General features: G+C 46.4%; 1 protein-coding gene across 5 annotated transcripts in view; it reads right to left on the bottom strand.

The window, feature by feature from the left end:
• Nucleotides 1–23,105, bottom strand: part of PNPLA7 (patatin like domain 7, lysophospholipase) — a 437,365-nt gene that overhangs the window by 41,284 nt on the left and 372,976 nt on the right. For all 5 annotated transcript variants that reach the window (XR_012665266.1, XM_048823395.2, XM_048823397.2 and 2 more), the window contains 3 exons: nucleotides 20,585–20,654; nucleotides 12,219–12,335; nucleotides 931–1,079 (listed from right to left, as the gene is read on the bottom strand). Coding sequence is in view for 4 of the 5 variants with exons in the window: in XM_048823395.2 (XP_048679352.2) it covers nucleotides 931–1,079; nucleotides 12,219–12,335; nucleotides 20,585–20,654 (336 nt within the window). In the remaining variant the exon portion in view is untranslated. The remainder of the gene's footprint in view (nucleotides 1–930; nucleotides 1,080–12,218; nucleotides 12,336–20,584; nucleotides 20,655–23,105) is intronic.

Below are 23,105 nucleotides of genomic sequence, written 5' to 3'. Positions count from 1 at the left end.
GTTCAACCCCACCCTGCATCACTCACAACAGACACCCACTGGAGGAGTCCAGTAGTACTGAGCTCTGAAAAGGAATCCTGTCCAGTCCTCAGACCAGGCCTTTTTGAGGAGGGGACTGCTAAAGAGAGAGACCCTAAGGATTACAGCAGGGACACAGGGAACCAGAAGGAAAATGGAGGAAATGAAACGTTAATCCGGTCTGAACTGACTTCACCCAGGAAGGAAATCCTTAGCTCATGCAGCCTGTCATGAAAACAAACATCTAAGAATTTATTATTACTGCCCAATGCAAAAATCCCTATATTCAGCTGCTAAGAAACACAGAGAAGTGGACAAAGCTCCACTCACTTTCACTTGGAAAGCAGCCAAATTCTAACTGCATCAAGATTAATTGTGCCAAATTCACTCCAATTGGAGAGGGGCTCTTTCAGCTCTATCAAAGCCAGGTCAACTGCTCTTGTCTATATTCAAGGAGCATTTTGGGAGAAGAGGTATTCATTTTTGTTCTGTGCTTGTACAGCACCTAGCACAATGAGGTCCTAGTCCATTTCCAGGGTTCCTAGGTGCCACCATAATACAAATATGGAATAATAATAATCTTGTAATTCTGTAGTCCCCCACTCAGCACCCAGCAGAGTTTGCTCTTGTGTGGAGAGCTGGAGTTGGACTCCTTAGAGGAAAAAATGATTGGCTATATAAGTGCCACTCCTAGTTCCTCCCCAGATTCGAACAACTGAATTCTCCCATAACATTGTATTTTCTTTTATGCTGGGACCTTGCCCAGCTTTCCCACACCTCAAATGTCATCTTGCAACACAAGATGCAGGTGACAGAGCAATCGATTCCCAGTCTTGTTTCTCGGATACACAGTGGGACAGTTCCCTTCTGCTTACTGAAAATCACTGTGATTTTAACATAAGCTTACGGTACCTTCACTTTTTCAACAAGGGGATTCCATCTCTTCCACAGCAGCCACCAGCCAGACAGAGTGTCGCCATAGTTGGTGAGGTCCATCTCATCCCGGCTGCCCACATCAATTGCTATCACCACTTTTGCCCCTATGGACCTTGCAACATCCGCTATTGGGAACAAAGCCACATCATCATTACCCATCACTCCTCTCTTCTACAGCACTTACCTGTCTGGAGCTGGCCACTGGAAGCAGGGAAATGTATTTCCAAGGATCAGGACAGACCACACAAGCACAGCATGGGACAATACAACAGGATTCCTTTTCATACAGCTTCCAGCACAGACATTCATGAATGCTTTGCAGGGAGAATGACTTAGCTCAGAATAATGCTATACTAATTATACTTGTCATAGTGATGTATGGTACCTGGGTATAACTATCTCTTATAATCCCTAGTTATTCTAACAATTTTCTTTCAGAAACCAACACAAATGTTGATAATTAAAAGAAAGGCCTGTGGGATCATCCTCATCATGGCAAATACCAAAGGGACATGTCCTCCTTGCAGATCAAGCACCAGCCAGAATAATCTCTGGCTAGGTCCTTAAAGTGGCCTGGCTGTATATTCAGATTGGATCCGTCATGGGCAGTATTATTGCACCACCAAAGCTTCTTGCACCCACATGATCACTGGCTGCATAGTTGCCTTCCTTGATATACGGATGAAGCAGCAGAAATGCAAGAGGACACAGAAGAGGTCGAGGCAGAATGACCAACTGAGGAGAGAAACTGATATCGGTCAGAGGTTGGGAGAATATCAGTCCATGAAGAGCTTTGAAAGAAAGAAGGAAAATTTTGCATGAATTTAGAAATGGACAGATTAGTGATGGTGATGGGATGGAGGGACATTTCCCACTTCCTGAGGGGACAGAGTGGTCTGGTCATGACATTCAGGACCCTGACAGTTTAAAGAGTAGGAATTTAGGAAGATGCTGAAGGAGGGACTCTGGGTGCTGGGCAACTCACAGGAAAGAGAAATGCAGGGAGGAGAAAAAGTTCAAGATCCAGGATAACTATGTATAGTAATTCCATGCTTGAATAAAAGACACTATAGGTGTGCGTGCTCGCCACGTGCACCAGTGTCAGAAGCTTTTCCCATAGGGGAGTACCCTCCGCGACCCCTGGAGTGGCGCCGCCATGGTGCGGTACAAGGGGCGATGTGCGCTCCCCCCGCCCTCAGTTCCTTCTTGCCAGACAACTCAGACAGAGGGGAAGGAGGGTGGGATGCGGAATAGACATGAGCAACACATCTTGAAGAACACCAGTTACGGGAAAGGTAACTGTTTTTTCTTCTTCGAGTGAGTGCTCATGTGTATTCCACAGTAGGCGATTCCAAGCTATAGCTGTTGGAGGTGGGTAGGAGTTCACAGACTTTCAGGACGGAGCACAGCTCTGCCGAACCCCGCATCCTCCCTGGTCTGGGAGACGATCGCATAATGCAAGGTAAACATGTGAACTGAAGACCACGTGGCGGCCCTACAAATGTCCTGAATGGGGACATGGGCCAAAAAGGCAGCTGACGAGGCCTGAGCCCTAGTCGAGTGCGCCCTCACAATTGACAGTGGGGGATTTCCGCCAGGTCATAGCAGGTATGGATGCATGAGGTGATCCAGTTTGAGAGCCACTGAGTGGAGATCGGCTGACCTTTCATGCGCTCGGCCAAGGCGATGAACAGCTCTGATATATTCCATCATGTGCCAGCAATGTGTAATGACCCATCCACTCCCAGTCTCTATTCAAGCATAAGTTAATGGTGTCCAGTTTGCAAATTAATTAAGCAGTCTCTCCTTGGAGTCTGTTTTTGAAGTTTTTTTGTTGAAGAATTGCCACTTTTAGGTCTGTAATCGAGTGACCAAAGAGATTGAAGTGTTCTCTGACTGGTTTTTGAATGTTATAATTCTTGACGTCTGATTTGTGTCCATTTATTCTTTTATGTAGAGACTGTCCAGTTTGGCCAATGTACCTGGCAGAGGGCATTGCTGGCACATGATGACATATATCACATTGGTAGATGTGCAGGTGAACGAGCCTCTGATAATGTGGCTGATGTGATTAGGCCCTATGATGGTGTCCCCTGAATAGATATGTGGACACAGTTGGCAAGGGGCTTTGTTGCAAGGATAGGTTCCTGGGTTAGTGGTTCTGTTGTGTGATATGTGGTTGCTGATGAGTATTTGCTTCAGGTTGGGGGGCTGTCTGTAAGCAAGGACTGGCCTGTCTCCCAAGATCTGGGAGAGTGATGGGTCGTCCTTCAGGATAGGTTGTAGATCCTTCATGATGCGTTGGAGAGGTTTTAGTTAGGGGCTGAAGGTGATGGCTAGTGGTGTTCTGTTATTTTCTTTGTTTGGCCTGTCCTGTAGTAGGTGACTTCTGGGTACACTTCTGGCTTTGTCAATCTGTTTCTTCACTTCCGCAGGTGGGTATTGTAGTTGTAAGAATGCTTGATAGAGATCTTGTAGGTGTTTGTTTCGGTCTGAGGGGTTGGAGCAAATGCGGTTGTATTGTAGAGGTTGGCTGTAGACAATGGATCGTGTGGTGTGGTCTGAATGAAAGCTGGAGGCATGTAGGTAGGAATAATGGTCAGTAGGTTTCCGGTATAGGGTGGTGTTTATGTGACCATTGCTTATTAGCACTGTAGTGTCCAGGAAGTGGATCTCTTGTGTGGACTGGTCCAGGCTGAGGTTGATGGTGGGATGGAAATTGTTGAAATCATGGTGGAATTCCTCAAGGACTTCTTTTCCATGGGTCCAGATGATGAAGATGTCATCAATTTAGTGCAAGTAGAGTTGGGGCATTAGGAGACGAGAGCTGAGGAAGCGTTGTTCTAAGTCAGCCATAAAAATGTTGGCATACTGTGGGGCCATGCGGGTACCCATAGCAGTGCCGCTGACTTGAAGATATACATTGTCCCCAAATGTGGAATAGTTATGGGTAAGGACAAAGTCACAAAGTTCAGCCACCAGGTTGGCCGTGACATTATGGGGATAGTGTTCCTGACGGCTTGTAGTCCATCTTTGTGTGGAATGTTGGTGTAGAGGACTTCTACATCCACAGTGGCTAGGATGGTGTTTTCAGGAAGATCACCAATGGATTGTAGTTTCCTCAGGAAGTCAGTGGTGTCTCGAAGATAGCTGGGAGTGCTGGTAGCATAGGGCCTGAGGAGGGAGTCTACATAGCCGGACAATCCTGCTGTCAGGGTGCCAATGCCTGAGATGATGGGGCGTCCAGGATTTCCAGGTTTATGGATCTTGGGTAGCAGATAGAATACCCCAGGTCGGGGTTCCAGGGGTGAGTCTGTGCGGATTTGTTCTTGTGCTTTTTCAGGGAGTTTCTTGAGCAAATGCTGTAGTTTCTTTTGGGAACCCTCAGTGGGATCAGACGGTAATGGCTTGTAGAAAGTGGTTTTGGAGAGCTGCCGAGCAGCCTCTTGTTCATATTCTGACCTATTCATGATGACGACAGCACCTCCTTTGTCAGCCTTTTTCATTATGTCGTCAGAGTTGTTTCTGAGGCTGTGGATGGCATTGTGTTCTGCAGGGCTGAGGTTATGGGGCAAGTGATGTTGCTTTTCCACAATTTCAGCCCGTGCACGTCGGTGGAAGCATTCTATGTAGAAATCCAGTCTGTTGTTTTGACCTTCAGGAGGAGTTCACCCAGAATCCCTCTTTTTGTAGTCTTGGTAGGAAGGTCTCTGTGGGTTAGCATGTTAGCTATGGCTGTTGTCACTGGAAACCTTGTGATCATGTCATTGAGCCCTTTCAGGGTCTCAAACCTGTCTGGTGGGAGAGAGGCTCTGGCCAGCATGGCAGCCAGGACCGCCCTGATAAACTCTATGTGTTGCACCGGGACTAAGGTGGACTTAGTGTTGTTTACCAACAGGCCCAGAGTGGCGCACGTGGACAGAAGGAGCACCACATGATATCGCACCTGCGACCGCGAGCTGTCCTTGACCAGCCAATCATCCAGATAGGGGAAGATCTGGACCCCACGGCGCCTGAGGTAGGCTGTCACCACTGACATACACTTTGTAAACACCCTGGGGGCAGTGAACAGGCCAAAAGGGAGGACTGTAAACTGGCAGTATTCACGCGCAACTGTGAAACGGAGGAAGCATCTGTGCCCCTCAAATATATGAATGTGGAAGTACGTGTCCTGCAGATCGAAGGCAGGCCAGGGAGACCATGCGGAATTTGAACTTTACCATGTACTGGTTCATGCCTCGCAGGTCCAGGATGGGCCTGAGCCCCCCTTTGGCCTGCAGGATAAGGAAATAGCGGGAGGAGCTCCCCTTGCCTTTGAGCTCCCCCGATTCCACTTCTCCTAGGCCAAGGAGCCGCCCCACCTCCTGCTCGAGCAGAGCCTCGTGAGAGGGGTCCCCCAGGAGGGACGGGGGCAGAGGGTGGTTGGGCGGGGTGGAGGTAAACTGGAGGGTGTAACCCCGGGAGATGGTGTTGAGGACCCATTGGTCCGAGGTCAGCCACGACCATTCCGGAAGGAAAGCACACAACTGGTAGGACAAGGGAAGCTTTATTGTGGGTGGATCCCTGATGAGAACTGATAGGGCGCCCCTGGGCATCCCATCAAAACCGCCATTTCCCTACCTGTTTGCCCAGGGAGGACCAGGCTTGGGGGCAGGCTGAGCCTGCCTCTGTGGGTGCTTCTTATTGTCCCACTAATTTTTATAAGGGGGCTCATATTTAGAGTGGGTAGTCTGGGCGGGAGCCTGCTGCGACTTAAATTTAGGTTTAGCCGGAGCCGGAACATAGAGTCCCAGAGTCTGAAGTGTGATGTGAGAGTTTTTCAGGCCATGCAGTTTTATAACCGTTTGTTAAACAGAGCTTTGCCATCAAATGGAAGGTCCTGCAGGGAGGTCTGCACCTCACTGGACAGCCCAGAGAACAGGAGCCACGACACCCTTCTCATGAACACCACGGAGGCCATGGACCGCACGGCCATGTCTGACCCATGCCTGCAGGGTAGCCCTGGCAGCCGCTGTAGCCTCCTCCACCAGTGCTTTAAACTCCTTCCTGTCATGCTCCTGGAGGGAGTCCTTGAACTCATACCAGCCCAGGAGAGCCTGATTGTTCGCCAACCCAAAACTGGAAGCTCGAGGACGAATAGATTTTTCTCCCAAATGAATCGAGCCTCCTTGAATCCTTATTTTTTGGAGTAGGGGCTGGTTGGCCCTGCCATGCCCTGTGGTTGTCCGACTCGACCACCAGGGAGTTAGGAGCAGGGTGGGTGTATAGGTATTCATGCCCTCTGGTGGGCACAAAATACTTGCGTTCTGCTCTCTTAGAGACAGGGGCCAATGAGGCCGGGATTTCCCATAGGGCATTTGAAATTTTTGCCACCCCTTTGTGGAGAGGCAAGGCCACCCTGCCCGGTAGTGAGGCAGATAGGACGTTAAAAAGGACTCCTCCACCTCCTCTGCCTGAAAGTTGAGGTTTGATGCTACCCTTTTCAATAGCTCCTGGTAAGCTTTAAAGACAGAGGAAGGAGGGGCCGTAATCACCTCATCAGGGGAGGGTAAGGAGGAGGGCGTGGTACTTTGCGTGTCCACCAGCACTGGAAGATCCACCACCTGGTCACACTCCAGGCACAGCACCGAGGATGTATGTCTCACCAACTCCTTCCTCGGAGGTCAGGAGAGGGAGGCCGACGGCTGTTCTGAGGCTCCGGCCACTGAGCAAGCCCCCACTGGGGGCTGCGTCGGGGGCACGGTCCCAGTGGTACCATTGGACTGGCCACGGGGCCTGGTGCCATTGCACCTCCTGTGGCGGCGGCGGAGCAGGCAGTTTGGCCGGGCTGGCCTGATTCATCGACGGACAGCTACGAAGGGAGGCCGGGCTAATGTATGACCGGCCGCTGTCCCTGGACTGGGAAGACTGACAGCACTGGGAGTGGTGCCAACCCCGAGACCGTGACTCCGACGTGGAGGAATGGTACAGCTGGTAGCAGCTGCTCCGCGATCGGCTCTGGCGGGTGGATCCACAACAGCGAATCGCCAGCGATCGATGCCCGGGGCTGCAGGAGCTGTGCCGTGGCAGGGTCCTGGAGTGAGATGATGAATGGGAATGGCGTTGACGTTCGTGCTGCGACCAGCTACGACAGCCCCTCCAAGAGGAGGGCCTTTGGCTATGTCTGCCTCGATCACCATAGAATCATAGAATATCAGGGTTGGAAGGGCCTCAGGAGGTCATCTAGTCCAACCCACTGCTCAAAGCAGGACCAATCCCCAATTAAATCATCCCAGCCAGGGCTTTGTCAAGCCTGACCTTAAAAACCTCAAAGGAAGGAGATTCCACCACCTCCCTAGGTAACCCATTCCCAGTGCTTCACCACCCTCCTAGTGAAAAAGTTTTTCCTAATATCCAACCTAAACCTCCCCCACTGCAACTTGAGACCATTACTCCTTGTCCTGTCCTCTTCTACCACTGAGAATAGTCTAGAACCATCCTCTTTGGAACCCCCTTTCAGGTAGTTGAAAGCAGCTATCAAATCCCCCCTCATTCTTCTCTTCTGCAGACTAAATAATCCCAGTTCCCTCAGCCTCTCCTCAGAAGTCATGTGTTCAAGTCCCCTAATCATCTGTGTTGCCCTTCGCTGGATGCTTTCCAATTTTTCCACATCCTTCTTGTTGTGTGGGGCCCAAAACTGGACACAGTACTCCAGATGAGACCTCACCAATGCCGAATAGAGGGGAACGATCATGTCCCTCTATCTGCTGGCAGTGCTCCTCGGTGGCGGAGTAGTGCCCGGAGTCTCTGTCAGATGGTACCCAGCCAGACAACCTGGTGGGAGTCGCTGGCGACCCACGTGGACTGTGCACGGAATGGTTGCTGAGCGGTGAACAGCGTCAGGAATGTTCCCTCGACCGAGACCGGTACCAAGTTGGGGGTGACTGCAGAGACCCCAGCGGTGGCTTGCCTCTGGACCACGGGGCCAACACTGGTGGTGCTCCTGGTACCGGCATGGACATCATGTCCTGAGCTACCTGCAGGGCCTCTGGTGTGGACGGCATCTGGAAGCCTGCTCTGAACAGGCCGGACTACTCCGCATGACTTGAGTCAGAGGTCTAGAGGCTGATGGGGATCGAGGACTGCCCAACATGGGTCTAGTCTCTGCCCCAGATTTATTCCGGTGCTGCGGTGGAGAAGGCCTCTTCTTAATCTTCTTGCCGTGCCCCGTGGATGGGGAGTGGTGCCGACTAGTAGATGGTGCTGGGGGGGTCGCCACACACCAACACGGCAGTGCCCGATGCCGACTTGGAGCGGCGTGCCGGAGTCGGGGTCAACGCTGACTCCATGAGGATAGCCCGGAGCCTAATGTCTCTTTCTCTCTTGGTCTGAGGCTTAAACAACTTGCAAATCTTGCAGCGATTGCTGAGATGTGTTTCAAACAGCGTAAACAGTCCACGTGTGGATCACTCTCTGGCATCAAGCTTCTACAACTGTTGCACGACTTAAAACCCGGGGTGCGGGGCACGCCCCAGCCCGGGCGCACTAGCTAAACTAAACTAAAAGCGTACTAACTACAGGTCACATACCCTGAACGAACAAGCATTCTGGGGACAAGCTGGAGCAAAGCTGGAGCAGAGCAGTTCCGAAACACCTTCACTGGCGGCAAGAAGAATCTGAGGATGGGGGGATCGCGTAGCGCCCCTTATACCGCCCCATGGAGGCGCCACTCCAGGGGTCGCTAGGGGCACTCCCCTATGGGTACTGCTAGGGGACAAACTTCCGATACCAGTGGACATGGCAAGCAAGCACACCTATAGTGGAATACACATGAGCAATCACTCAAAGAATAATAATATAGCAGTAGGAATATACTACCAACCACCTGACCAGGATGGTGATACTGACTGTGAAATGCTCAGGGAGATTAGAGAGGCTATTAAAATAATAATAATGGGGGATTTCAACTAACCCCATATTGAGGTGTCATTAGAGGAGGTTTTGAAACAAATTGATAAACTAAACAGTAATAAGTCATCAGGATCAGATGATATTCACCCAGGAGTTTTGAGGGAACTCAAATGTGAAATTGCAGAACTGCTAATTGTTGTGTGTAACCTATCATTTAAATCAGCTTCTGTACCAAATGACCTGAGGATAGCTAATGTGACACACATTTTTTAAAAAGACTCCAGAGGTGATCCTGGAAATCACAGGCTGGCAAGCCTAACTTCAGTACCAGGCAAATTGGTTGAAACTATAAGTAAAGAACAGAATTGTCAGACACATAAATAAACAAGATTTTTGGGGAAGAGTCAACATGGTTTTTGTAAAGGGAAATCATCCCTCACCAATCCACTAGAATTCTTTGTGGCGGTCAACAAGCATGTGGACAAGGGGGATCCAGTTGATATAGTGTACTTAGGTTTTCAGAAAGCCTTTGACAAGGCCTCTTATCAAAGGCTCTTAAGCAAAGTAAGCTGTCATGGGATAAGAGTGAAGGTCCCCTCACGGATCAGTAACTGGTTAAACGATAGGAAACAAAGGGTAGGAATAAATGGTCAGTTCTCAGAATGGAGAGAGGTAAACAGTGGTGTCCCCCAGGGGTCTGTACTGGGACCAACTATGCCATACAGATCACAAATGAGCTGGAAAAAGGAGTAAACAGTGAGGTGGCAAAATCTGCAGATGATACAAAACTACTCAAGAAAATTAAGTCCAAAGCAAACTGCAAAGAGTTACAAAGGGATCTTGCAAAACTGGGTGACTAGGCAATAAAATGGCAGATGAAATTCAGTGTTGATAGATGCGAAGTAATGCACATTGGAAAACATAATCCCAATTATACATATAAAATGATGGGGTCTAAATTAGCTGTTACCACTCAAGAAAGAGATCTTGGAGTCATTGTGGATAGTTCTCTGAAAACATCCACTCAATGTACAGCGGCAGTCAAAAAAGTGAACAGAATGTTGAGAATCATTAGGAAAGGGATAGATAATAAAACAGAATATATCATATTGCCTCTATATTAATCCATGGTATGCCCACATCTTGAATATTGTGTGCAGATGTGGTCACCCCATCTCAAAAAAGATGTATTGGAATTGGAAAAGGCTCAGAAAAGGGCAACAAAAATTATTTGGGGTATGGAACTGCTGCCATATGAGGAGAGATTAATAAAACTGGTACTTTTCAACTTGGAAAAGAGATGGGGGGGAGGGATAGCTCAGTGGTTTGAGCATTGGCCTGCTAAACCCAGGGTTGTGAGCTCAATCCTTGAGGGGGCCATTTAGGGATCTGGGGAAGAAAAAAAATTGGGGATTGGTCCTTCGTTGAGCAGATGATGGACTAGATGATCTCCTGACGTCCCTTCCAACCCTGATAGTCTATGACTAAGAGGGGATATGATAGAGGTTGATAAAATCATGACAGGTGTGGAAAAAGTAAATAAGGAAGTGTTATTTTCTCCTTCTCATAACACAAGAACCAGGGGTCACCAAATGAAATGAATAGGCAGCTGGTTTAAAACAAACAAAAGGAAGTATTTCTTCACAAAAAATACAGTCAACCTGTGAATCTCTGCCAGAGGATGTTGTGAAGGCCAAGACTGTATCAGGGTTCAAAAAAGAACTAGATACATTCATGGAGGATAGGTCCATCAATGGTTATTAGCTAAAATGGGCAGGGATGGTGTCCCTAGCCTGTTTGCCAGAAGCTGGGAATTAGTGACAGGGGATTATCACTTGATGATTACCTGTTCTGTTCATTCTCTCTGGGACACCTGGCATTGGCCACTGTCAGAATACAGGATACTGGGCTAGATGGACCTTTGGTCTGACCCAGTTTGGCCGTACTTATGTTCTTATAACTGAGATTCCCAGAATGGCTATGCACTGTGACAGCTACAACTCCGTAGGGTCCTGCTTTGAGCAGGGGGTTGGACTAGATGACCTCCTGAGGTCCCTTCCAACCCTGATATTCTGTGATTCTATGATTTAATTCAAACCAGAACTGAACTCTCACTAGGTTTATGTGACTGGACAATCCAGTCCATCATCCATTGTTGAACCAATCCTCAACATCATCTTCAGACACTGTGCAATCTTAGAATGTACAGATGGATAGCTGGGACAGGTGGAAAGATAGCTAGATTAGGAATTCATATTTGTAGAGAGAGGCCCAAGCTGCAAATGGCAAGTACAGTTTTCAAATTTGTGGGAGCATTTGTAGTTCTGCCCTTTAGGGAGATAAGAACCTTTTGCAAAATTTGAATCTGGGTTTGAATTTTTAACACCGCCCCCCTCTCCCGCCCTCCCAGACTGGGCTGCTCAGATTCCAGGCCTTTTACTCAGGCTGCTCTCTAATTATTTGCACACAGCTCATGGGAAATGTACTATGAAAACAAATTTTCAAAGCATTAGATATTATGACAAAAACTCTGACCACCTCTATTCCATAAACATTTGACAACACAACTAAAAAAGCACACACACAGTTTAACATTCCTGGCTTCATTCAGCTGTCTAATGAGAAAAACATTTTAATAGGATGATTTTAGATTGATTTTCATTGATTTTAATGTTTCATTGAATTTAATAAAAACAAAAGGAGTACTTGTGGCACCTTAGAGACTAACAAATTTATTTGAGCATAAGCTTTTGTGAGCTACAGCTCACTTCATCGGATGCATTCGATGAAGTGAGCTGTAGCTCACGAAAGCTTATGCTCAAATAAATTTGTTAGTCTCTAAGGTGCCACAAGTACTCCTTTTGTTTTTGTGAATACAGACTAACACGGCTGTTACTCTGAAACCACTGAATTTAATGTTATATGAATTCTCCAGTTAAGATAGACATTGCTTTGAATCTTAGACACTAAGAGCAGTTAATATTTCACCATTGTTGCATATTTAGAATCAGTTCATATTTATGCTCTGTTCTTCCAACAGATTCAAGGAAAGAGGTATATTTATAATTTTATTCCTTCACTCCTCCCCAACCCTTTTTTAAAAATACACACTAGAATATGTTCTAATAATTAGCCTGACATATTTTTGACACATGATTTGAAAGGAAACATTCCATCCCAAGAGGCCGTCTTGGAAAAGCCTGTATAACAACAAAGCAAAGGCCCTGTATCCAGAGGACAATGCAGCTCTGCTAGCCTCCAAGAGATCAGAATGGAGTTGTTCTGGAAGGTAATCACACTGACATATGCCTGTGCAGATGGAGTTTTACCATCTGTCTTCTTGGCGAATTGCAAACAACTATCCACAAACATACCTGGAAGATTGTTGATATAACCTCCATCCATCAAGAGATGCCCATCCTTTGGATCACAGAGAGGGGGCATGTACCCAGACAGTGACATGCTGGCACGGACATACCTCCAAAGGGAACCTACAGCAATAAGAGGGAAGACATCCATACTAACCCACTATGGCAGGACTGGGCGGGGGTGGTTTCACAGTCACTACATGCAATTTTGTGACAGATATTATCCCAACGGTCGGATTGCAGAATGTTATTAAAGCACCCGAATGACTCCCAAATCATAATACAGGCTAGGAAAAGGGTTACTCAGTCTCCAACTCAGCAAAGCATTTAAGCTCATACTTAACTTTAACCATGATCTTAAGCACTTTCCTGTATCACAGCCTCCACCACCAACCATGAAAGAACAAGGTTTCTTCTGCAGACAAATGATGGGGAGGAATCACGAGCCTCAATTGTAGCTGAAGGCCATTAACCCCCAGGAAATGCCACATGTGGCAGAATCATTACCATTCACAGGAGCTGAACACATGGGATACACATTTGACTCCCCCACACAAGTTTTACCCGTGTTTAGATTTTTAACAGGACACCAGAGACATCACTCCAAAGATGTGGGATTCACACCCTGCACCCTTCTTGCTAAAACTGCAAGAGCCTCTCTGCAGGATCCAGTTAGTCAGGATGCAAACCTGGCCTCCTCTGATTAACACAGCATCTTTGAGGACTCCATCCAGACTTGTGCCATCCACTCAGTAACTTCAGCCCCCTTATCAGAAGGAGGGGTTACGCCTGCACCACCAATCTCTCACAGAACATCTCAAGATTTTAATTTTACTGTACTCTACTCGCTCTACTTAGCACAGGTGCTTGAGCCCCATAATCGCATCTCCTGCCCAGTCCTGGGTGCTTCACAGAGGAAACAACCTGCTCTTTCATTTCAGTTCTATACAGAGAGCATTAGAGATTGGCCAAAACCAAAACCTCCCAAAACTTTGATGGTCCAGATCAAATGACACACAAAGACAAACTACTCCCAGGGTGAGATGTTCCAAAACAAAACTCAGCAAGCAAGGATTAACAAAGCCCCAAATGACCCCATTTTGTCTATTTCAACAAAGCACAAGACCCGCAATAGAGTAGCCTGTGAGACTGCTGTCATACCACAAATACTCAAGGGAAGTGTTCTATACGTAGTGGCAATTGCTTTAAATTATCATGGAAAGGTAGCACTTGGGAAGCTGTTATGTGGTACAGGAGGAAGCAAAACAACCATCTCTGAATCACCAAGTTAATCTATTAATTAGCTGACTGAACAGATTTATTTGTTAATACAAGAGACTTTTTCCTCACCATTTAAAAGAGTATGCAGCGGATGAGAGAACATGTAGAGACCCAGTTGGCTTGGATTCCTTTGGCAGGGTCACCCATACGGTTCTCATCCCCAGACACCAATACTTGGCTTTAAAGAGTAATAATTACTGTATATTATTTGTATTATGCCAGTGTGTAGGGACGACCAAAAATGGGGCCTCGTTGTGCTAGGCACTGTATTAACTGAATCATGGATACTCCCTGCCTCAATGAGATTACAATGTAAATAAACCAGACAGGCAAAGGGTGGGACACACCACACAAGCAGAGTGACGGTTTGCAAATGGCATGTGACAAGATTTTTAATCTGTGTTTGTTTTGGGTGGGTTTTGTTGGGAGGGGACATTGAAGGGAGGGGAAATGAGGGGGCCAGAGCAGGGCAGAGGAGAGGGTTTCATGGAGAGCTGGTGGAGAAAGGCTGAGGTGAAGAGACAGGGAGGGAGGGAGCAAACCGCCAATCAGCATGGGGAGAACATCTCTGGTCCTTCCCTGGAACTTCTTTCTTCGCCAGCCCAACCCTTCCCCGCCTGGCTGTTACAATGATAGTCTCTGTACCTTTCGTTCTAGGACCACAAAGCTTTTACAAACGTTATTTCAGCCTCACAACCCACTGACAGTTGGGTAGGTAGATACCATTATACTATTTAGCAGCAAGGGAAATTGGGATCAGAAAGGTTAAAGTGACTTGCCCACGGTCATAGTTTCAGACACTGGCAGAACCAGGACTAAATCCCAGGATTCCTGACTCCCTGCTCCTTATTATAAGCACTAAACTTCCACTTAAAGACAACAATGCCAGTACTGGGCAGGGATCGTTGAGATGTTTCTGTACTGCTGGTTTCATGCATGTTATACTGGGCATTTTTGCCCAAACATTCTATCATATAGACTCAAAGTCCTTAAATGCATGTCTAGGTGCATACTGACCCCAAGCGGGGTCAGCATGTGTGTTGAGCTGTGATTTGCTCCCTTACCACACATTTTGCACTGTGGAAGTAGTAAAGGTGCAGCTATCAGGGCTGGATAGTCCTCCACTGCTATTCCCACAATTCCCTGTACAGGAGGTCCTTGGACTTACAACGCCGACTTACATTTGGACGCCACTTACAACGCTTTTCAGTTGACTGCCTGTTTCGCCCTTACAATGCTAGATCTGCATAAAGTTGGCTTGAAATCACGTCCTGGTTGCATTATACTTGTATGGAGCTGGAAGGGGTCACTTCTGATTGGCTTTGAAGCAGCAGGGTAGCTTGTTGCCAGGTAGGGTTGCTGCTTGTTTTTGATTGGCTCCCGGCCCTGTGCTCAGCCTTCTGAAAGTTTGAACAGTGATTGGTTAAGGCTCAGCATGTGTGCCGTTCTCCCTGACTTTCTGAGCCTGTGTTGCTGGGATTCTGAGCAGCATATGTGAGTTTTTATGTTTATTTGAATGCTTTTTACTAAATACAGTGTACAGTACATACATTGATGTTGCAACATTAGTCATCTATAATTCATTGAGTACAAAAATCTGGGTTATTGTGGGGAAAATAGTGTATCAAGCCTTGGTTCAGGAACCAATCCCCCCTTCATACCATTGATGCAACAAGGACAAGTGCAGAGTCCTGCACTTAGGATGGAAGAATCCCATGCACCGCTACAGACAAGGGACCGAATGGCTAGGCAGCAGTTCTGCAGAAAAGGACCTAGGGGTTACAGTGGACAAGAAGCTGGATATGAGTCAACAGTGTGCACTTGTTGCCAAGAAGGCCAATGGCATTTTGGGGCGTATAAGTAGGGGCATTGCCAGCAGATCGAGGGACGTCATCGTTCCCCTCTGTTCGACATTGGTGAGGCCTCATCTGGAGTACTGTGTCCAGTTTTTGGCCCCACACAACAAGAAGGATGTGGAAAAATTGGAAAGCATCCAGCGAAGGGCAACACAGATGATTAGGGGACTTGAACACATGACTTATGAGGAGAGGCTGAGGGAACTGGGATTGTTTAGTCTGCGGAAGAGAAGAACGGGGGGGGATTTGATAGCTGCTTTCAACTACCTGAAAGGGGATTCCAAAGAGGATGGATCTAGACTGTTCTCAGTGGTAGCAGATGACAGAATAAGGAGCAGTGGTCTCAAGTTGCAGTGGGGGAGGTTTAGGTTGGATATTAGGAAAACATTTTTCACGAGGAGGGTGGTGAAGTACTGGAATGCGTTACCTAGGGAGGTGGTGGAACTTCCTTCCTTTGAGGTTTTTAAGGTCAGGCTTGACAAAGCCCTGGGTGGGATGATTTAGTTGGGGATTGGTCCTGCTTTGAGCAGAGCTTTGGACTAGATGACCTCCTGAGGTCCCTGATATTCTGTGATTCCTATGGGAAAAGCAGTTTCGACTTACAACGTTTTGACTTACAATGCAATTCTGAGGAACGAATTGTGTCGTTAAGTCCAAGGACTCCCCATACCTGTAGCTTCCAGCTGTTCTAGCAACTCACTTCCCATTCATCCTCTATACACCACAGTCATCTGCCAGTTCATGTACCTTTGCTTGGTGTTTGGGGTTCTTCATTTTCCATGCAGCCTGCTCCAGTTTCTGAACAGCTCAGTCCAGCTCTGTTGAACAGCATCAAGGAGGCCCACCACCCAGCATGCTGCTAGCTGGCTGGAGGAGCACACCAGGGTCCTAGTTAATCTCTGGTGTAGATACACCAGGGATCATTATTCCAGCTGGAGCTCCAGAAATTCTATGAGGCCATTTTGAAGAAACTGGTGGAGGTGGGCACCCACCAGACTGGTGAGCAGTGCAGGAAGTGCATCAAGTACCTAAAGCAGTTGTACTACAAAGTGAAGGATGCAAATGGCAAGTTTGATAGGCACCCTCTACATGCCCCTGCTATGAGGAGCTAGACTGTCTGCTTGCCACCCTGAGCACAGAGCCCACCGTCCTCCATGACATAATATTGACCGGGGGCAATCTTACATGTGATCCAGCCTGAATGCAAAGCAGGGAAAATTAAATTTAAACACAAGTAGTAACTCTTTCAAACTACCTTTACAATTATTCCTGGCAAAACAATTAAAAGAGTACAGGCTTTGCAAGCATGAGCCCAAATCTTTGCAAATTCTGCTCTTTAATAACTCTGCCACATCAATGTCATCAGTGATGAGCTGCCAGAAGCTGAAAAACCGGTTCCTTCAGTTGCTCCGAGCCTTCAGTGGCACTTCGGCGGCACGTTCTTCAGTCGCTCCAGGTCTTCGGCGGCACTGAAGGACCTGCTGCTGAAGTGCCGTGAAGGCTCGGAGCGAGTGAAGGACGTGCCACCGGGTGAGCAAAAATTCATAGGGGAGCCTCCCCAGCCGAGCGCTCAGGTGGGATGGACAGGACGGTCCTGAGGGCCGCATGTGGCCTTCGGGCCGGAGTTTGGCCACCCCTTTAACAACCGGTTCTAAACCGGCTTCTAAATTCAACAACTGGTTCACGCGAACTGGTGCAAACCAGCTCCAACTCCCCACTGGATGTAATGATATAGATTTATACCTTGACTAGCAAAGCACTGTCCCAAACACCTTGCTAGGACTTCACCTCACCCTCTCAGCCAAGCCCAAATTTTTAAAACCTGGTTAACGAAATGCACATCTAATTCTTACCAGAATGTGTCTGTGGGCTGCCAACATTAGCTGTAATGAAAGCATTCCAAAGTGATAAAATTGTAGCCTGGTGCTGATGCAGAACATATAGTGAGGGACTCTTTCCTCTTTTAAACCATGACCAAAAAATGCTCTTTCACTGCCTTAGCAGGCACTTCCACCTCAGATGGACTGAGCCTCCCAGCCAGGACTCTTGTCAATAGGACTGTCCATCAGTAGGGTGTGATGAATATGGGAATTTTGACAATATATTTTTTATGCCTCTGCATGCCTCAGTTTCCCCTGGGCTTTGCACTGCTATACACTGAGTGTAAAGGGAAGGCACAAGGTGTTTGATTCACAGAGCAGCCTGGAGACCAGAGACATTAACAAACTGAATAAAATCTGCACATGTGACGGGAGGATCCAGATGAGACAATGGAAATCCCAATGGCTGGGACAGTCACACTTAGCAATAACAGCCAAGAGGACGGAGATTCCCTTCCCCCAACACCTCTCTGCAGAAAAGGCCCCAAGCTAGAGAACAAAGTGGAAAGGTTCTGTGGCTATGATAAGCAGGGATCCTAGTTTTCTGTGATAAAAAAACCTCCTATAAAAAAAAAAACATAAAAATTTGCGTTTTTCCACGATTAAAATGAAATGCTGAACTTTAGTCTCCTTGGCCACAATATATATAGGTATCAGTTGAACACAATATTTACAATTTTGAAGCAAGTTCAAAGACTACCAGGGCCTTCAATTATTATAATAAAATAAATTAGTAGAATTGCAATTTGTATTTCTTACATATACCAAATACTTCTATGTCTGTATTCTGTATTTTCAGAAAACTGTTTTTTTAAATGCACAAAAAATCGAAAATTGCTTTTATATTAACATTATTCACTGTCTGAGTTAGTTCGGGAGGCTGAAGTGAAATCTGAGATGCACTAAAACATGAACACCTATACACCGTTGGGTAACCTCTATACGCTGGAGGCAGTTTATTGGAGGCTATGTAAATTTAAAGCGCATTCAAAAATCAACCACAAGAGGGGAAGGTTGCGCACATTGAATAAGCGACATTGGTACTTTTAGTAAAATGTAGTTAATAGCTAATATATGTTTTTATTTTTTCACAAAATGTAAAAACTAAAGATTCTCTGTAAAAAACGTACATTCCATGGTTTCCTGTGTCAAACGGATTTCTAGGCTCCCTAGTGATAAGAGTACAACAATAAAAATTGTTTACAAATTACAGGTCCCCATCACAGCATCACATCTCTTCATCCACATCCCCCTCCTTTCCAAGGATGTGGGAAAACTAGGCAACCCTTACTTCCTTTTCCTGCCTTTCCAGTGATGCCAGGTCTACTTTCTGGTTGCCTACGCCTGGCCTGCGAATCACTCCATGTGAAAACACGCACTTTTATCCTCACAGATGTTGTGCAGAGTGCAGCAGGCCACAACAGAACAGAAGGCACTGGCCATATCGTCACTCTCACACCAAGGGGTAAGTTTAATTATATTAATATTAAATTGGAGTTGCAATGTTCCCTCCACAAGCTCAGCTCTCAATAGTTAGCCCTTAGCACATCAGACTTCAAATCTTGCTGGTCAAACTGGGTGTAGAGAATTTTGCATCTAGAATCTTTCATTACTGGTTCTTCTGAGGTGGGTATGGATTTGTAACAGTGTTTCTTTTGTCTATCAGAGGTCAATGCTGGTAGGACGTTTGCTCTTCACTACTTTTGGTTATAGGTTTACTGGGGATCTCTAGATGGGGAAAAGCTTGGCTTTTGGTATCTCGTCAATAGAATACTGAAGACTGAATAATGCTTGAGGTGGATGTGTTTGGGGGGTTTTCCCTCCAGTTTTTTGATGCATGCACTGAATTCCAGAGACTGGTCTGAGCAGTTCTCAGGGTTTCCCCTATGCTTTAATATTCTGTTATTATTTTAAAACTTATTCCTGGAAAAAGGAATCTGTGTACTCAAATGCCAAGCAGGATGTAGCTGGATTAACAAAACAGACACACTGGTGGGGGAGGAGGAAAGCAGAAAGATGTGCCAGCAGGAGCCAGCACTGATAAGTGGCTGCCTATTGATTTTACAATGTGTCTTCATAACTGGTATTTCAGAGATAGGCTGCTCTATAGTATTAAAGGCCTCTCCACAAACCACTCCACCAAGATAAGGCTGCTGGTGCTGAACAAAATTTGACCATAAGATCAATTTCCATTAATGTCAAATGGTAACTCATTACATCTTAATGAATAGGAAGCAATTCCTATGAGAGATTTTTGGCACTTGAAGAGCCCATTTATGATCCCCTAGAAGAGGAGACTGCAAGGGAATGATGAATGAGAGAACTAAAAGGGAAAGCTCCTGGCTTCCTCTTATCCCTTTGCTATTGCAAGTGTTTAGAAGGAAGACATGGGAATCAGATGGGTATGTTTTACTGAGAGAAAAACAGAAGTGATCAAAGCCACACGGCGTAATGGCTGGTAGAGCGCAAAACTTGTCACTATTTTCTTTCAAAGAGAAAATCACCTGCCCAGTATTGAAAATGAACACTGTGTTGTGAGTAGCAGCTAAATTCTAATGTATTGTCTTGGAACACTCCAGCTTGGTGTAGCATACTTGCAAGTTTGTCACTTCGCTACTAAGAGGCAAGTTCTCCAACAGCCCAGTTTAAAAGAAGCAGGGAGAACTCAGCCATATTTTTAAATGGTTTTGTGAAAAACCACAGAAAAGGACAATAATCGGGAGCCAAACAGAGGTGACTATAAAAAGAAAAGGAGTACTTGTGGCACCTTAGAGACTAACCAATTTATTTGAGCATGAGCTTTCGTGAGCTACAGCTCACTTCATCGGATGCATATAGAGGTGACTATATTGCATAACCAAAAATAGTCAACAAACCAATGGGCCTGGTTTCTCATTTACACTAAGACAGCCTTAAAGTTATAAAGATCCCTATATAGTGCCAGAGCAACAAAGGGGCCTTATTGTAAATAAGCATCTGACCCCATGTCTCTTCCTGGGGAGAACAGCTAGATTCATGAGGGCTTTTATTTAAATGCATGATTTTTACAATTAATTCTGATTTAAGGGGGAGTTTTTGTATTCCATGCATGTTTTTATGAACACATTGATGTCCATGAACTAATTTACACTCCACGCAGTGAATCATCTTGCCTATTTCAATTCCTCAGGTGCTATAGCTCCTTGTAATCTGTGTGCAGCCATGGATCTGGTGTTCAGCAGGTAGCACTGAGAAGGACGAAGGAAAAGTAAAGGGATGGAAAGGAATGAAACTATACAGAAAGGCTGGCATTCAAACATCACTGCAAGCTCAGAGACACTCCCCACCCCGCAGAAGACTATCTGGACACACTTACCATCTGTGTGGACTCTCATGGCTGACGCAGTAATATCAGTCGTGATAGTGAAGTAAGGAATCCACAGATCCTGCAATACAGGAAGTGTCAGTTTTATAGTCATCAGTAACCCTGGGCATAAGCTGACAAGCAATTCTAATACAGGGACATATACGCATAAATGCCTGCACACAGAGATGAAAATGTGAGCCCTGCGTGGGTGGCTAAAAATCTGGCTCTAGAGCAAACACTTTATGTATAACCAACTGGGATGAAAAGCCATGTTCTCTTTTCCTAACACAAATGAAATAATATTTCCAGGAAAATAAGAAGGTTTTTGAGATTCTCAATATACAATACAGGGTATAGCAGATCCATAACCCATGTTTGTAAAAGTCTATATTTACTCCTTTTGGAGTTATGTTAACCTACAGCATTAGCACTCTTTACAGCAAAACCCGTCTTACACAATTACAGATGAGAAAATGTGGATGCCCAGAAGAAGTGAGTTCTTAAAGGGCAAACAAAATTGTATTGGAAACTTTGGGGACGCTTTGAAATAATCCTTTAAGACAAGGGTTTGCTCAGTGGGAGTCCTCCTTAGTGCAAGTCTCACTGTTACTTTTAGGAGACATTCTTGTGTATACACATACTCATTTTTCAGTCTCAATATCTTTACTGGCATGAGTAGTGAACAAGTGCTAGCAAAGTTAAGTTCTCTCTCTCTGTAGGGCAGGTATAACAGTGATAATGGGGTAGCTGGGTTCTATAACTGTCCATTTCGCATCAGTGTCTATTTCTGAGGTGGGTGACAGCTGATGTTCTTCACAGACAAGGTCAGCTCCGAGACTACTGCACTGGGCAGCACAGTATGGGGAGGAGGTGACCAGCCCTCTGTGGAGAAAGAAGTGGTTCAGGACTATTTAGAAAAGCTGGACGAGCACAAGTTCATGGGGCCTGATGTGCTGCATCTGAGGGTGCTAAAGGAGTTGGCAGATGTCACTGCAGAGCCATTGGCCATTATCTTTGAAAACTCATGGCAATCGGGGGAGGTCCCAGATGACTGGAAAAAGGCTAATGTAGTGCCCATCTTTAAAAAAGGGAAGGAGAAGGATCTGGAGAAATACAGGCCAGTCAGCCTCACCTCAGTTCCTGGAAAAATCATGGAACAAGTCCTCAGTGAATCAATTCTGAAGCAGAGGAAAGTGATCAGGAACAGTCAGCATGGATTCACCAAGGGCAAGTCATGCCTGACTAACCTAATTGCCTTCTATGACAAGATAACTGGCTCTGTGGATGAGGGGAAAGCAGTGGACATGTTATTCCTTGACTTTAGCAAAGCTTTTGACATGGTCTCCCACAGTATTCTTGCCAGCAAGTTAAAGAAGTATGAGCTGGATGAATGGACTATAAGGTGGACAGAAAGCTGGCTAGATCGTCAGGCTCAACGGGTAGTGATCAATGGCTCCATGTCTAGTTGGCAGCCGGTATCAAGTGGAGTGCCCCAAGGGTCGGTCCTGGGGCCGGTTTTGTTCAATATCTTCATTAATGATCTGGAGGATGGCGTGGATTGCACCCTCAGCAAGTTTGCAGATGACACTAAACTGGGAGGAGTGGTAGATATGCTGGAGGTTAGGGATAGGACACAGAGGGACCTAGATAAATTAGAGGATTGGGCCAAAGGAAATCTGATGAGGTTCAAGAAGGACAAGTGCAGAGTCCTGCACTTAGGACGGAAGAATCCCATGCACCGCTACAGACTAGGGACCGAATGGCTCGGCAGCAGTTCTGCAGAAAAGGACCTACGGGTTACAGTGGACGAGAAGCTGGATATGAGTCAACAGTGTGCCCTTGCTGCCAAGAAGGAGCATTTTCGGCTGTATAAGTAGGGGCATTGCCAGCAGATCGAGGGACGTGATCATTGTCCTCTATTCAGCATTGGCAAGGCCTCTTAGCAGGACCAATCCCCAACTAAATCATCCCACCCAGGGCTTTGTCAAGCCTGACCTTAAAAACCTCTAAGGAAGGAGATTCCACCACCTCCCTAGGGAACGCATTCCAGTGCTTCACCACCCTCCTAGTGAAAAAGTTTTTCCTAATATCCAACCTAAACCTCCCCCACTGCAACTTGAGACCATTACTCCTCGTTCTGTCATCTGCTACCACTGAGAACAGTCTAGATCCATCCTATTTGGAACCCCCTTTCAGGTAGTTGAAAGCAGCTATCAAATCCCCCCTCATTCTTCTCTTCTGCAGACTAAATAATCCCAGTTCCCTCAGCCTCTCCTCATAAGTCATGTGCTCCAGCCCCCTAATCATTTTTGTTGCCCTCTGCTGGACTCTTTCCAATTTTTCCACATCCTTCTTGTAGTGTGGGGCCCAAAACTGGACATAGTACTCCATATGAGGCCTCACCAATGCCGAATGGAGGGAAATGATCATGTCCCTCGATCTGCTGGCAATGCTCCTACTTATACAGCCCAAAATGCCGTTAGCCTTCTTGATGCAGTACGTTTTTAAAAAAGCTGTTTATTAAACATAG

Source organism: Caretta caretta, chromosome 16, assembly GCF_965140235.1.
Source record: "Caretta caretta isolate rCarCar2 chromosome 16, rCarCar1.hap1, whole genome shotgun sequence".
NCBI classification, from domain to species: Eukaryota; Metazoa; Chordata; order Testudines; family Cheloniidae; genus Caretta; species Caretta caretta.
Note: the sequence above shows the minus strand (reverse complement) of the source record. Positions and strands in the feature narration are given on the sequence as shown.